The 14,416-nt window shown below is 38.7% G+C and overlaps 1 protein-coding gene, 1 long non-coding RNA gene and 1 other non-coding gene across 3 annotated transcripts; 1 reads left to right on the top strand and 2 right to left on the bottom strand.

The window, feature by feature from the left end:
• Nucleotides 1–4,984, bottom strand: LOC139132049 (uncharacterized). Its single transcript, XR_011552248.1, has 3 exons — nt 4,196–4,984; nt 3,244–3,396; nt 1–1,546 (listed from the first exon to the last, which is right to left on the bottom strand). It is a non-coding gene; the product is annotated as an uncharacterized lncRNA (long non-coding RNA).
• An 88-nt stretch (nt 4,985–5,072) lies between these two features.
• On the top strand, nt 5,073–5,145 carry Trnak-uuu (transfer RNA lysine (anticodon UUU)). The gene has a single exon. It is a non-coding gene; the product is annotated as a tRNA-Lys (tRNA).
• Nucleotides 5,146–7,760: 2,615 nt separating this feature from the next.
• Nucleotides 7,761–14,416, bottom strand: LOC139130551 (uncharacterized). Its single transcript, XM_070696300.1, has 2 exons — nt 14,060–14,416; nt 7,761–9,331 (listed from the first exon to the last, which is right to left on the bottom strand). The coding sequence occupies exons 1-2, from the start codon at nt 14,283–14,285 to the stop codon at nt 8,682–8,684; spliced, it is 876 nt and encodes a 291-aa protein (XP_070552401.1). The 5' UTR covers nt 14,286–14,416; the 3' UTR covers nt 7,761–8,681.

A 14,416-nucleotide genomic window follows, 5' to 3' on the forward strand; every position in this document is an offset into this window, starting at 1 on the left:
TGATTGTGAATCCTAGATTTATTGAATGAACCGTCAACTTGAAATAAAAATTTGGATGACACGGTAGAGTCTAAATCTAACGGTACCACTAACAGTTATGCTTCTCGTACACACGTTTTCAAAACGCAAGTTTTCATTTATGCGACTTTTTGTTCTAAACCTGTAACCTACAAGGGCTTATTTAGTACTGTTTATAAAATATTTATTCCTTGTTAAATTACATTACAACTATTAAATTTAGCAAAAGAAAACTCCATAAGGCCATAAGGTCCTTAGATTTTTGAAAAACCTACCAGCCAGCCAGGGAAAAGAACAAACAGAGAGAAAAAACACAAGTGTATTAACACAACTTCATTTTTTATTTGGTTTCTTTTGGAAAAATAATTTATCATTTGTAATAGTGTTAACATTGTGTTTGTTTTCTTAATTTTCTCTGAAAACCTACCAGCAAGCGGACGGCAAACAAAAAAATTTATTTATAGCGCCTAATGTTCAAATTAAGTTAAACGGTAAAAAAGTGAATATCAACGATGTAGACGTATAGTACTTCTAAAATAAGTTGCCTATATTTTGATATGTTCATTGTGTTCTTTACATTGTAACGATCCCTCCTATCCCTGCAATACTTGTGGCGTTTTCAAAGAAGTCCGTGGCTTACAAGTCTGGCCGAAATTCTACAAAACTAGTCGTATGAATACCCTGACAAATGTCCTGTAACATCATGTTTACTCAGCTTTTGTGTACGTGTAACGGACCTGTTCGTTTCATCAGTCGGTGATATTTCAAGGCTATAGGAAGCATTTTGTGGAAGAAAACTCTATTTATATGAGTACAACAAATTGACTAGGAATTCTGCCGCGCGGAGGCGCAAATCAGCTGCAACTTTGTCCGATACATTATCAAACATACCTGACAGTATTATCTTGTTCTGTTCCAAAAATCATAACGAAACTTGTACGGCATGTATGTGTAGAAGGTCCCGGGGTGTTAATGTTTACAGATTACTTTTTTCACGTGTTAGAATTCAGCATTCCTCAATTTTATCTGTCCCCTTGCATAATGCAATGTGTTCGTAGGCTTAGCAGATTATATTTCCAACAAGCTTGAACGAAGAGAATCATATACTGTTTGCTTGATAGAACAAGAATTTAATACCAGCAAATGTCCTGCAAGATCACGGGACCCAGAAACAGGGACATCAGAGCGAGAAAGCTAGTTGTGAGTATGGCATTACCCGAGGAAATACCCGAGTAGCAGGGTGCATCTGTGCTGTAGCTCAATGATTTAGACAGAGTCACGTTACTAGGGCAAACACCCGTTCCCTTGGGAGCAATGGTGTCGACGTCACAAAGGACAGACAGGTCGTCCCAGATCTCCCAAGTATCCGGAAAGGCGGCAGATTGAGTGTTGATTTCGTGGGGAAAAAGATCGTCGTCCCGCCATTTCAACAGAATGACGTAGTCATTACCTTTCTCTACGATGGTACGTGAGCATGATGTCAACTTGCCCATGTCTCTCACTGTTGCTATGCGGTGTATGACTCTCTCTACAAAGATATAAAGGAATATGAAAAAAGAAAAAACTGAACCGGTGGAACAATATGGTGAAAATTCGATGTACTGAAAGACCTACAACGGAAGGTTTTAGTTATGATGCTTAAAGGGATACAGTCGTCGGAACTGCGCTCAAAGGTCGTATGGGACCCATACAACCAATATAAACACTGTATCCAAGGTACGATGGTGATTGATGAAAGTTAGAACATGTCTGTCATAATTTACATCGTATAATTTAAATGTTGCAGCTATGATAATGAGGTGCATTTAGATACCGTTCACGAAATATATTGTTTGTAAACAAGAAACTCGCACAGGCGCAGTTCCGAAGACTGTTTCGCTTTAAATGTATTCATATGTATTAAATTTGCTGCTCAATGCGATACAACATATGAATTTAAATTATACGATCGAGGTGTTACATCTGTATACTACATGTTGGCATGTTCACCATTTCAGGAGCGGAAATTTCGTGATGGATTCCGTGTAAAGACCAATATTTCTCTTATTCAGAATGAATGAATGAATGAACGAACGAATGTATGCTTGTATATATGTGTGTATGTATGTATGTATGTATGTATGTATGTATGTATGTATGTATGTATGTATGTATGTATGTATGTATGTATGTATGTATGTATGTATGTGTCTATGTATGTATGTATGTATGTATGTATGTATGTATGTATGTATGTATGTATGTATGTGTATATGTATTATGCATGTATGTATGTATGTGTGTATGTGTATGTGTGTATGTATGTATGTATTATGTATGTGTGTATTTATCTATCTACGTATCTACGTATGTATACTGTGTGTGCATGTGTGTATGTATGTGTATGTATCTATCCATATTTATCTACGCATCTATGTATGTATGTGTGTATGTGTATATAATGTATGTATGCATGATGCAGAAAGATATATAGAAAGACATGAAAATTTTCGTTGTTTATGAATTCTGTATGTCGAACAATCTCAACAGTTGCGATCAGTCAAAGCAGTGTTATGTTCACCGTACCAACATGTTTTGTACATCATGACCATACCAACGTCACCCGTTTTGGTTTACACTAACTCACCGCGTTTCAAATTTCAATCTCAAGTTGGAAGTTTGCAGAGTTTGCCGTACGTTGCTGTATCTTGCCCTGCATATCTCTCTCTCTCTCTCTCTCTCTCTCTCTCTCTCTCTCTCTCGTACAGAATTAACGGGGGTTTGAAGTTAGGTTGAATTTTCTATCGCTAATTGTATCTTTACAAAACCCTGCTACAATATTAATTGTCTCTATAAAATTGGTATATTCCTAGTCTTGGGACTGCGGTTTATTAAGTCTGTTTACAGAAATATTTCTCGAGACACATAATATAATACGTATCTAATATTTACAACGGGTTAAAGTCAAGTGAAGCCTCTACTGCTTCATTTCCATTGTCATTGTGTAAATCAAAGATTTCATTGCTTGCTTGCTCTTAACAAATATTATATTGTATTGTATGTCCATTGGTCAGCTTTTGTTCCGCTTTTTTGTTATAGGTTGAAAGTAAAATGTGAGCTGGCATTTGTTCCGCATTTTTGTTGTAGGCTGGAAGTTAAAATAATTAAGTACATAATAACAACAGCAATAATAACAACAATAATAATATTATTATTATCATTATTAATATTATTTCAGGTACTTACTGTTTACGGGCTGTACGCAAACATGGCCACATCCATTTGGACAGCAAATTTCATTTCCCGTACAATTAGCTGAGTCAGCATTTTCACCGCATTCATCGATACATATCCCAAACTGGTCAGGGCCGACATCAGCACACCCCATTGTTGGTGATTCTGAACCCGTAACAAGAAACTGTGTTATTGTCCTTCTACCTTTCATAATTTCACTGAAATTCACGAACTTTCCGCCATGATTGCATTGCAAAATCGTGTTTACACCATTCGATTTGATATAAAATCACTTTCCAGATACAGTGTTGAAGTTCAAATGATTGTTCAACGGTCTGTCAACGATTAAAATTTCAGCAATTTCGTTCTGTGTGAAAAAAAGTTTACGACACACTTCTTAGCAGGAATTTCGCAATTTCAAACTTTCGTTTTGGAGAGGGGGTTTGAGGTCATAAGCATTGACATCCATGTAAATGCGCGTCTTTTATCAAAGGCCATTTTAATAATACTGAACACGTAAGCTTACTGGTAGAATGTGTGTTATGAATACATACAATGCTTAACAACCGACATTTGATACTAATGTGCAAATGCTTTGCAGTATTCTGAAGCAGATGTCGTTTGCCTATAGTTCCGTGTACACTTTGTACTACTTTACATTTCTTTCCTTATTCAGGCTTGTCATGTCATATGAAGGAATGCATCTTCACAAAAAGAACAGCAAATGTTGGTATGTCAGCACACATATGCGCGCGAAGTAAACAAAGAATGATTTCTCTGACAGGGGAAGTGAAAATGAAATAGCTACTAGAATTCACACGTACATTTGAAAAAAAGTAACTTCAGGTGAAGTAGGGAGAAAGAAATAATGCTCCAGAATCAGTATTCCAAGCCCCCCCCCCCCCCCGGCCATCAAATGGTCCCCCCCCCCCCTATTTAATAGAACGTCAAGGCATACACCCACCTCTTAACACGCAGTAAAACTCGAACTGGGCGTCGTAGGCATCGGGCCAGGCACGAGGATGTCCTTCGATGGGTGTTAAATCGATTACCTTTCCATAAGCGATGATGTCTGCTCTGGCCGCCCGTTGAAGGAAAGATTCGGAATGCCAATTGGCAACTTTACATGCCCCTACGGTGTGCTGTGTGATCGTTAAATGCAGAACAACAACTGACAACGTAAACACTACCGAACAGCATGAACAATACATGATTTTCAGTCTCGATGCGTTGATCCCATACGCTGGAACTATATCATATATAGTATATGAACTGATCACCTCCAACGACAGTTAAAACTATCCGTGCCTACAACCTTCGACAGGTCTCACCGAATAACATAAAAACAGAACGAAGATACACTGTGCTACGTTAAAGTGGAGACCCCCACAGCATAACTGACGTATCTCCAATACGTTTTGGTGTTCTAACGTACGTCCAAAGGTTAGCCAGTGGAGGTTAGCGTCCATAACATGGTGGTGACACGAAGACTTCGACGCCGCGATAATATGCTGGTGATTTGAATGCCGCTCAAGTCCAGTATGGTCAACACTATCAACGCACTAAAAATGATGAGTATTCGCTTTGCCTGGCGGAGCTGTTGTAAATACTACAATCATCATAAGAGGCGATCACTTCTTTAAGGTAGTCGGCAGAGTACGAGTTTGAATAAATAACACGGATCAATACTCTTGGTCTGCTAGCACTGTGAAGAATAGTCCAGCCTTTTCAACTGCAGTAGACTGTGTAAGTCAGAGTTAATTTGACGTACGCATAACATCACGTGTTGCTTGTAGAGGGCGCCATTGAAATAATATAGTGAGAACCAGAGGGAGCGTGGAGCCCGGTTAGCTCAGTCGGTAGAGCGTGGGACTTTTAATCCTAAGGTCAAGGGTTCGACCCCCTTAGCGGGCGCTATCCTTTTACTTGTGATTAATAAATCAAAAAAAGTGGTGCGATATATGGTTTCTGCAGAATCATGGCCTGTGACGAAATATATTTCTTGTGTTCGCGAATTAAACAGCCGGTATGGATGATAAGACATATCAGCCGTTGTTTACAATTCGAACACCTGACTGTTCCCAGGCTTCAAACTCTACGTTGCTTTTGTCCTATCGTTAACATTTTAAGATTTCTTGATATTAAGTTCAATTATACCTGGACATAAGCTTAAAGTTTGGGCTATGGCAGCTAGTTGGTGAATGCATTATTCGCATTTAGAAGCTATAACGTGCTTAAGGAAATTGTATGAGATTTTGCTATAGTCAGACCCTAAAATGATATAGGCCTACACGTTAGACATTTTAGGCACGTTATCCCCGACCTAAAACATGTCAAACATGCACGACTAAAATGCAAAAATGTCTGAAATAAAATGAAAACCTCCAGACTTCTGGCCATGGATGAACAGTTTATGCTAATTTTCAAGTACCTATGCTAGAGGTTCATTTTTAGGCTGCTGCAAAATACTACCCAACCGGGTATACAATATTGCTTTCGACAACAACAGCTGACTTCTACAACAGCTGACTTGTAACTTTGACTGAAAACAAAATCATTGGCTTTTTTCTTTACCCTATTTACAAACGCAAGGTGTGCTTGAGCCAGCTCAGCGATCACCTCGATTTTCAAATTGTTCTACGTTGACTCAGCCATCCTCAGTACCCATGTTTCTCGATCAAGCATTGCGCTCTCTCTCTCTCTCTCTCTCTCTCTCTCTCTCTCTCTCTCTCTCTCTCTCTCTCTCTCTCTCTCTCATATAAACTTAATACATGAATAAATAAATAATTGTTCGATTCTTGTTGAGTTTGTGAATTTCACCAGTCATAACAATATATAACATTAAATAAAGAAAGCTGATAATATACACTCTTCATTCCCCACTTGAAATTATTGGAAAATAAAGTGAAATTTGTCGTCAAACACCACTGATTAGGTCGGCCAGGCAGGAAAAACTAACAATATGAATAAGGCCATTTTGATCAAAATCACAGATAAACACTTGATTACTCACAGACTAATTAAATGATATCCTGAAACTTAATTTAACGGCAACAACTTGAAATCATCTGTGGCGTACGTACACAGTTGAATTCCCATCCGCCTTCCCATTCAAGTGTTATGCAGAAAATAATGTGTACGTGTTAAAGACATTACGTACAAAATCCTATAGTGATATCTGTAATGCTTCTCGTGGGAAATGCTATCACAACTGAAATTATTAAGCAGTGAAACACACAAGGTGAAACTTCTATGTTAATTTGCAAAGGCGATCACTGGAACTCCAGGAGCCGCTTCATGGTAATAGAAAGTGAGGCGAGTATTTTGCTCGTCCGTCTAAAGCTTCAGTGTGGGAACTGATCAAAATGTGATGTCATGACGACATGCGAGCCATTGACTCTACAGGGGATCAATCGCAGTATATCTCTTTTATAGAAATATCAACAGAATTGTATAAGAAGTGTAACGAGTGTACAGCAACAACTAAAATGTCGTGACATCGATTAAGGTAGAATGCACCTCGGGGACAAATCAGATTCTCAAATTTCACAATCCTTTTCTGATCTATCACTTGTAGGGGCTTATTTTAAGCTCCCGGATTAGAACTTTTTCTTCGTCTTAGTCTTTTGAAATTTGAAAATTTCATTTTTCTGTATGGCGGCCATATGGAATATCAAATATCGGTAGGCCTAAATGAAAAGGTAATTTGTTTCTCTAGTACCACACTTTGCTCGGTGACCCCTGACTTTTATTCTTGTTGACGTGGGAAGAAAATCATGATGGTTGGAAGTTTCATTGAGGAAAGTTGGAGCAAAAACTCTTTCCCTTTCGAGGCACATACTACCTTTAATTGAATCGTGGTCACCATTGAACTGTTTCTTTGTGGACATTTACCATTTTCTGTTAAAGATTTTCAAGGTCAAGTTGACGATACGAAGATCGAATCTTCGGTAGTTTCGGGCTCACTAAAACTTATGACTAGTTATTCTCTAGTTTACGTTTATAGAAGCCCTCCGAACTTTCTCGGGCATCTTATGTTGATATAGGTGGTGATTTTCTATGCAACCAGTGACAATTTTTAACATTTTCCGGCTTGTCTGGTTGGCTTTAATATACCCTTTACCGTGGTGGCGACTGGCGATCGAGTTGGTGAAAGTGGTAAAAATAGCATCGCACACAAAAGAGTTATGTACTGAATTCATAGACGAATTCACTTCGAGACGTAATGGATTTACTGGAAAGTGTAATAGGCTTGTCAACACTTAGTTTCAGGGTAGATCACGCTAGTCCCTTATGACAAATAGCGGTGTTATGTATACTTGCTAATGAATGACCCATAAGCGGAATGTAGGCCCAAAGCGGGGATTACGCAGATTACGGATAAGCCAACATCGTAAGGAAATCTACAGTCTCCTCCAGGAATGCTACATGCACTTATCTTGTTCGTCTGAATTGTCATGAAGGAAAACCAAGTATTTAGCTCCAAAATGTCGCTTAAAAATGCCACATCAAGCTCTTGGGGCTATCTTACTAGATCACGTTATTTATTTACACCATGGTAATCATAAGAACTACAGAAACTCCATCAGCTGTTTCTTAAGTACACTATCGGTAACTTATTGTATTCTAAATCAAGCTCGTTCTGTGCTTCGTTCTAAGCCAAGGGTCGCATCGTTGTCATTCTGCCATAAGAGTTCTAACAATTCCTAGTTTTTATTGACCAAATACAAACTGTTTATAAAGAGTTCAAGAAATAAGGCGAATGCTCTATGTGAACAGAGGAAAGATCATCTTATTGCAGCTTTTTACAACGTAGTGATTAGATAACAAAATTATGGCGATCAAAATACAAATAATAATGCTGCTAAAACGACCGTCAAACAATTATTCTACTACTACTACTACTACTACTACTACTACTACTACTACTACTACTACTACTACTACTACTACTACTAATACTACTACTACTACTACTACTACTACTACTACTACTACTACTACTACTACTACTACTACTACTACTACTACTACTAATAATGATAATAATAATAATAGAAGTAGATGGGGAAGTGTTTGCGAGTAAAATACAGGTAAATGCATAAACAAAGAAGCCAAAGCATTTAAAAATATAACAAAAAAATCAAACCGACGAAAGACTTAGAAAACATAAATCCAAAAACATTTGAAATAACCTACATTAATTAAGACTGACGAAAGCAGTAGATTCACAGATGTTGTCATCGCAAATTTCTTTGTAATTTGATCTGTCTTGATTATTGATTATCCTATAATACGATTATAATAACATTACATATGTATACTACGAATATATCTTCAAAGTGTCTTACAAAGTAAACATACGTAAATACAGCATGTATTTTATTTGCCACTGTACAGATGTTCATATTCAAGTGACAAGCGGTGAACTTTCGAAACGAGGGCTACAGTTACAACGTCAGGCTAGAACATATAATCGAAAAGATAAAGGCAGACTTGATGTTTACTCCCGAAGCAGACGATTTCGACGGAGCATTTGTTTCGCCTTCAGTGGCTTCAAGTGCAATCTCGTCCCTGGCAACGCCGTCAATGCCGACCGTTACTTTCTCTTCATCAGTAGAAGCAGCCCAACGTGAACTTCCCGTGTGACGTTCGTCGACCAATCCTCGATCGGTCCGCATCTCCGCACGCGTGGAGGATTGGTATGCGTTTCCTCGATCACCCTCCTCGCGCTCGTCTGTAGCGGACGTGTGTGCATCAGTAGTCGGATCCGAAAAATGTCCGGGTCGGTCTTCACCGATGAGGTTGCATTCGAGCAAGGATACAGGACAGCCGGTCTCAGGGTCCAGACCTCCTCTCAATGCATCTTCTGGACTAAAGCCGCACATCATTGCTATTTCAAATATTGAATCGGGTCCAACAACTGTCAAGGCACTCTGGACGTTTACGTTTTGAGGTTGGAAAACGGCTTCTTCATCACCACTCCCAATGAACACGATGTATGAATATCCTATTTCAACTGTATTGGCAACACAACCAAGAGGAATAATACCCAGCCCTGTCACATTTATGAACCGTGGTACAAATACGTTGCCGGTCACTGTGTGAAAAAATAACTTTAAAGTAATATTTGAGTGTAAAAGAGAAAGAAAAGAGATAAGGTGTTTCCAAACACTGCGATCAGGCTTCTTTGCAATAAGGAATGGTAACATACAACTTCATCGACAGGGCGCTGTATCATCATATTTACACAAAAAATGGTCATGACAACGTGAGTATCAGACATATTTGCCTACCACTGCCAAGGTATAGAAGTTTCGTTCCCTGATTTAGAAAACTACGTGGTGACTTGAAAGGACGATCGGCTCAAAGTATCCTACAGAACAGCGCATGAACCAAATTTTATAAACTTCACGATTCTTTGGTGTACGACCGATTTATTTAGGACTATTTGAAGAGGTATTGTTGGGCGGAGGTACGGCATTTTTCTTCTTCAGGGTGTGATAAGTATTTTGGACTTGATCCTTTGGCAAACGGTTTAGCCTTGGTCTTCGAGTTTCATTTCGCCCTGAGAGATTTTAAATTGAGACTGAAACCTCGACTGGAAGATCCGTCGCTCGAGGGCGCTCTCTACGCTCCCCCCTCTTACAGGAGTGGAGCGTAGGGAGGGTCCTCGAGCGACGGATCTTCCAGTCTAACTGAAACCATGCAACAATCGAATCAAAATCCACGGGTGATGTCGTACGGGTATTCTTATAATTAATGCGATCGTGATGTCTTTTGGGTGATCAGAAATCTACACCGTGAACAATGTGAGGTTTCCGACCGGACGGAGGGAGTGGGGTTTCAATGTGCGTTTGGACTCTCTTTCTCACATCAGTATCATGTAGGCATATATTTCACGGTATCAAAAATGCGTGAAGATGCGACTCTAGCTTGTACGGTGGCCCCTACACGCCACGGAACTCTATTACTTTGAATATAAACTCTAATTTTTCTTGACAATATCTTTAATATTTGTAAGAGATTTTATTTCTCCACCGCAAACTTTTAATTTTGTACGAGCAACATTATCTTAACATTATCTTAACTTTAACTTCTCGAAAGTAATTTAGTTTTAACAATAAAGAAATATGTTTCTCAAAAGTATTTTTTATTTTGTAAAACAAACGTAAAATTTTTTCAAGATAACAGACTCCCCTACACGTCATGGAAATTTATTACTTTTGAACATAAACTCATATTTCTTGACAATATATTTAATATTTGTAAGAAATTTTATTTCTCCACAGCAAACTTTATTTCTGAACGGGAAACTTTATTTTGGGGTAAACTGTTTTTAAAAACTTTTAACAAAAACATTTTAACTTTTAAAAAATAACTTTAACTTTGAACAAAATATTTGTTTCTCAAAAACGATTTTTATTTCGAAAAGAGTAAAAATTGTTCACAGCAAGAGTTGAAGATTTTTGCTGAGCGCGAACTGAGTTACTTAAATGACATAACCTTATGTCTTTAGAGCAGAAAACTTAAATTCTTAAAGAAAAGTTTATTTTTCAAGAGTAAAATTAATTTCTTTATGGAAAAAAAGATTTTCTCAGAGCAGCAAATTGAAATATAGTGAATAAAACTTTTTTCTCAACGGAGAGAAATTATTTTCTGAAGACAACAAAACTAATTCCTTCAAGATATTTTCTACATATGAGTGTGGTTTAAGAATTTGGTAAAACTGAACTGAGAAAAAACGAAAAAGGCATGAAAAAGTCAAACTTACTTTTCTTCAGAGCGAAATTTATTCCTGAGAGGAGAAATATTTCATGTGAGGGCGCAATTACCTATAATGCATGGCAAACTCTTTCTAGCAAGAGTAAACATATTTTTGGGAAGAGTAAAACATTTTTCCGAGCAAAACTATTTTAACGGCGGCGGAAGTTAAAGTATCCACCATACAACACCCAAGTTTGATGACCCAGAGTCTCCGAGTTGGTAGCCGGTATCAGTTCGTGTTCGTGCCGGCTACATGGACGATCTGCTCTCCGAGACAACCATGACTGACTTCATCAGCGATACGGGCACGCCAGCCCGGCCCTACCCTGCCTGCGTACGATGCTGTGTGTTGGGGCCGTATAACGCCGGGAACTCACAACATCGTACACAGGGCTACGGGCACGCTGGTCAGTTGCCACTTGTCTGAGTCCCCGAAGAATGGTTTTATGTTTGAGTGATTCGTCCTGACGGCAGACGTGTGCGACGGGACCGCATTGGGGTTCTTCATTAGCTCTGCATGGCATAGCCCTGCGTACAGGTCTGTGTGTTCCCGGCGTTATTCGCCCGGAACACACAGACCTGTATGCAGGGCTATGCATGGCAGGGCTGTGTGTTACCGGCGTTATACAGTCTCCCACCACATAACACCGGTAACACACAGCCAATGTGTGTGATATTCATCTTTTCTAAGAGGAGAAGCCAGATTCGTAATTTATAGAAACTGAAACTGAACCGAGCCCGCCAGATTTGACCACAGTCGCGGACTGGTTTTGACTTTCACGTGTGGTTTGCGGGGTCAAAAACGTAAAAGTCACCAGCCCGTAAAAGGCATATCCCGTCCGAAAACACCACAGCTGTGGACCCACAACTACTGTATTGAACCACGCTCGACTGTGGTCAAATCTGGTGGGCCAGGTTCAGTTTCAGTCGAAGACTCTATCAATTACGAATCTGGCTTATAGAAAAGATGACTATCACACAACATAACATTAACAACACAGCAACTGATGAAGGAATAGCTCTGCATGGCAGGGCTGTGTGTTACCGGCGTTATGTGGTGGGAGGCCGTATAACGCCGGTAACACACAGCCCATGCAGAGCTAATGAAGGAACCCAATGCGGTCCATCCCGTCGCACAACGTCTGCAGTTAGGACGAATCACTCAAACACAAAACCGTTCTTCGGGGACTCGGACAAGTGGCAACTGTTGAACTGACTCGTTTGCGTGCCCGTGCCCATAGCACTGCGTACGATGCTGTATGTTCCCGGCGTTATACGGCCCCAACACACAGCATCGTACGCAGGCAGGGTAGGGCCGGGCTAGCTGCAGTACAGTACGGCAAACCGTCCGACCCAAATACCCAGGTAAAACCTAGAGGTACTGTACTGCAGCTAGGGCCGGGCTAGCGTGCCTGTATCGCCGATGAAGTCAGTCATGGTTGTCTCGGAGACTCTGGGTCATCGAACTTGGGTGTTGTATGGTGGGATACTTTAACTTCCGCCGCCGTTAAAATAAAGTTTTGCTCGTCGGAAAAATGTTTTACTCTTCCCCAAAATATGTTTACCTACTCTCGCTAGAAAGAGTTTGCTATGCATTACAGGTAATTGCGCCCTCACATGAAATATTTCTCCTCTCAGAATAAATTTCGCTCTGAAGAAAAGTAAGTTTGACTTTTTCATCCTTCCTTTTTCGTTTTTCTCAGTTCAGTTTCACCAAATTCTTAAACCACACTCATATGTAGAAAATATATCTTGAAAGAATTAGTTTTGTTGTCTTCAGAAATAGTTTCTCGCCATTGAGAAAAAAGTTTTATTCTCTGTATTTCAATTTGCTGCTCTGAGAAATCTTTTTCCATAAAGAAATTAATTTTACTCTTGGAAAATAAAACTTTTCTTTAAGAATTTAAGTTTTCTGCTCTAAAGACATAGGGTTATGTCATTTAAGTAACTCAGTTCGTGCTTAGCAAAAATCTTCAACTCTTGCTGTGAACAATTTTTACTTCTTTTCGAAAAAAAAACGCTTTTGAGAAACAGATATTTTGTTCAAAGTTAAAGTTATTTTTTAAAAGCTGAAGTGTTTTTGTTAAAAGTTTTTAAAAACAGTTTACCCCAAAATAAAGTTTCCCGTTCAGAAATAAAAGTTTGCTGTGGAGAAATAAAATTTCTTACAAATATTAAATATATTGTCAAGAAATATGAGTTTATGTTCAAAAGTAATAAATTCATGATGTCCATGACGTGTAGGGGAGTTTGTTATCTTGAAAAATTTTTACTTTTGTTTTACAAAATAAAAAATACTTTTGTGAAACATATTTTGTTTATGGTTAAAACTAAAAATACTTTCGAGAAGTTAAAGTTAAGATAATGTTAAGATAATGTTGCCCGTACAAAATTAAAAGTTTGCGGTGGAGAAATAAATCTCTTACAAATATTAAAGATATTGTCAAGAAAAATTAGAGTTTATATTCAAAAGTAATAGAGTTCCGTGGCGTGTAGGGGCCACCGTAAGCTAGACACTTGGACACGAACATGATATCGACGATTCGTAAGGTTTCAGTTTACAGAAAAGAATGGATTACTTTATTGTGTAACTTTTGGATGTTAACTTGCGCTTTGGAAACCCATAATCAGATAATGACATTTCTGTTGCTCACAAGAAAATGGGCATTATGACGTTTGGCATTAAAGAACACTAAAAGAAAAAACACTAAAAAGCTTCCGCTGCAAATAGCAACTATTTCTTACCATAATGTTCGAATTCCTTATTGTAGAAATGGCTAATGTTTAAAAATAATTTACGTGTATAGTTTGTCAGAGTCAAGGCCAGTAAAATCCACACTTCACTGTCTCTCTTTGAAGTATGTCTTAGCAAGAGTATCTAACATTTGGTTTATCAAGTTATTTAATGTCAGTTTTTCAGTGGAAAGGCGCTACACTGATAAGTCTATATTGGATTGGTAGGGATAGGCTAGGCCCTTTAGAAGAGTTACAATGATTTTGCTAGAAAAAAATATCGTAATACATTTTTCAATACATCCATCAATGAATCTATTTTTCTCACCTCGTACACTGCATTTGTATTCGAAGAGGACATCATAGGCAGCCGGCCCTAAAGTAGAGGGAAACTTGTCGACAGCTGTGGCATATCCTATGATATCTGCTTCAAGTGCACGCTCTGCTAGTGTTTGGGCTGACCAATTTTGGGCGGGATCACAGGCGAACGACATTACAACATACAACATCAAGGATGATATAAAGGAAAAGTTTCTGCACTCGGTAGATGACATCTTCTCTGATGTGAGATGGAAGAATCCGGATAGAAGACGACTATCAAGATAAAGAAATCGTAGGAACGACTCAACAGTGAACTGGCTCACCGTAGAATTCCGGTCCCGGTCTTTGATTTAGACTGAATGAT

Source organism: Ptychodera flava, chromosome 4 (assembly GCF_041260155.1).
Source record: "Ptychodera flava strain L36383 chromosome 4, AS_Pfla_20210202, whole genome shotgun sequence".
NCBI lineage: Eukaryota > Metazoa > Hemichordata > Enteropneusta > Ptychoderidae > Ptychodera > Ptychodera flava.

Bases quoted from the DNA above. Each gene is read 5' to 3' on its own strand.
- LOC139130551 (XM_070696300.1), bottom strand. From the start codon at position 14,285: ATGTCATCTACCGAGTGCAGAAACTTTTCCTTTATATCATCCTTGATG. The intron at 9,332-14,059 runs GTGAGAAAAATA...TTTTTCACACAG, and splicing joins ATACAAATGCAGTGTACGAG to TGACCGGCAACGTATTTGTA.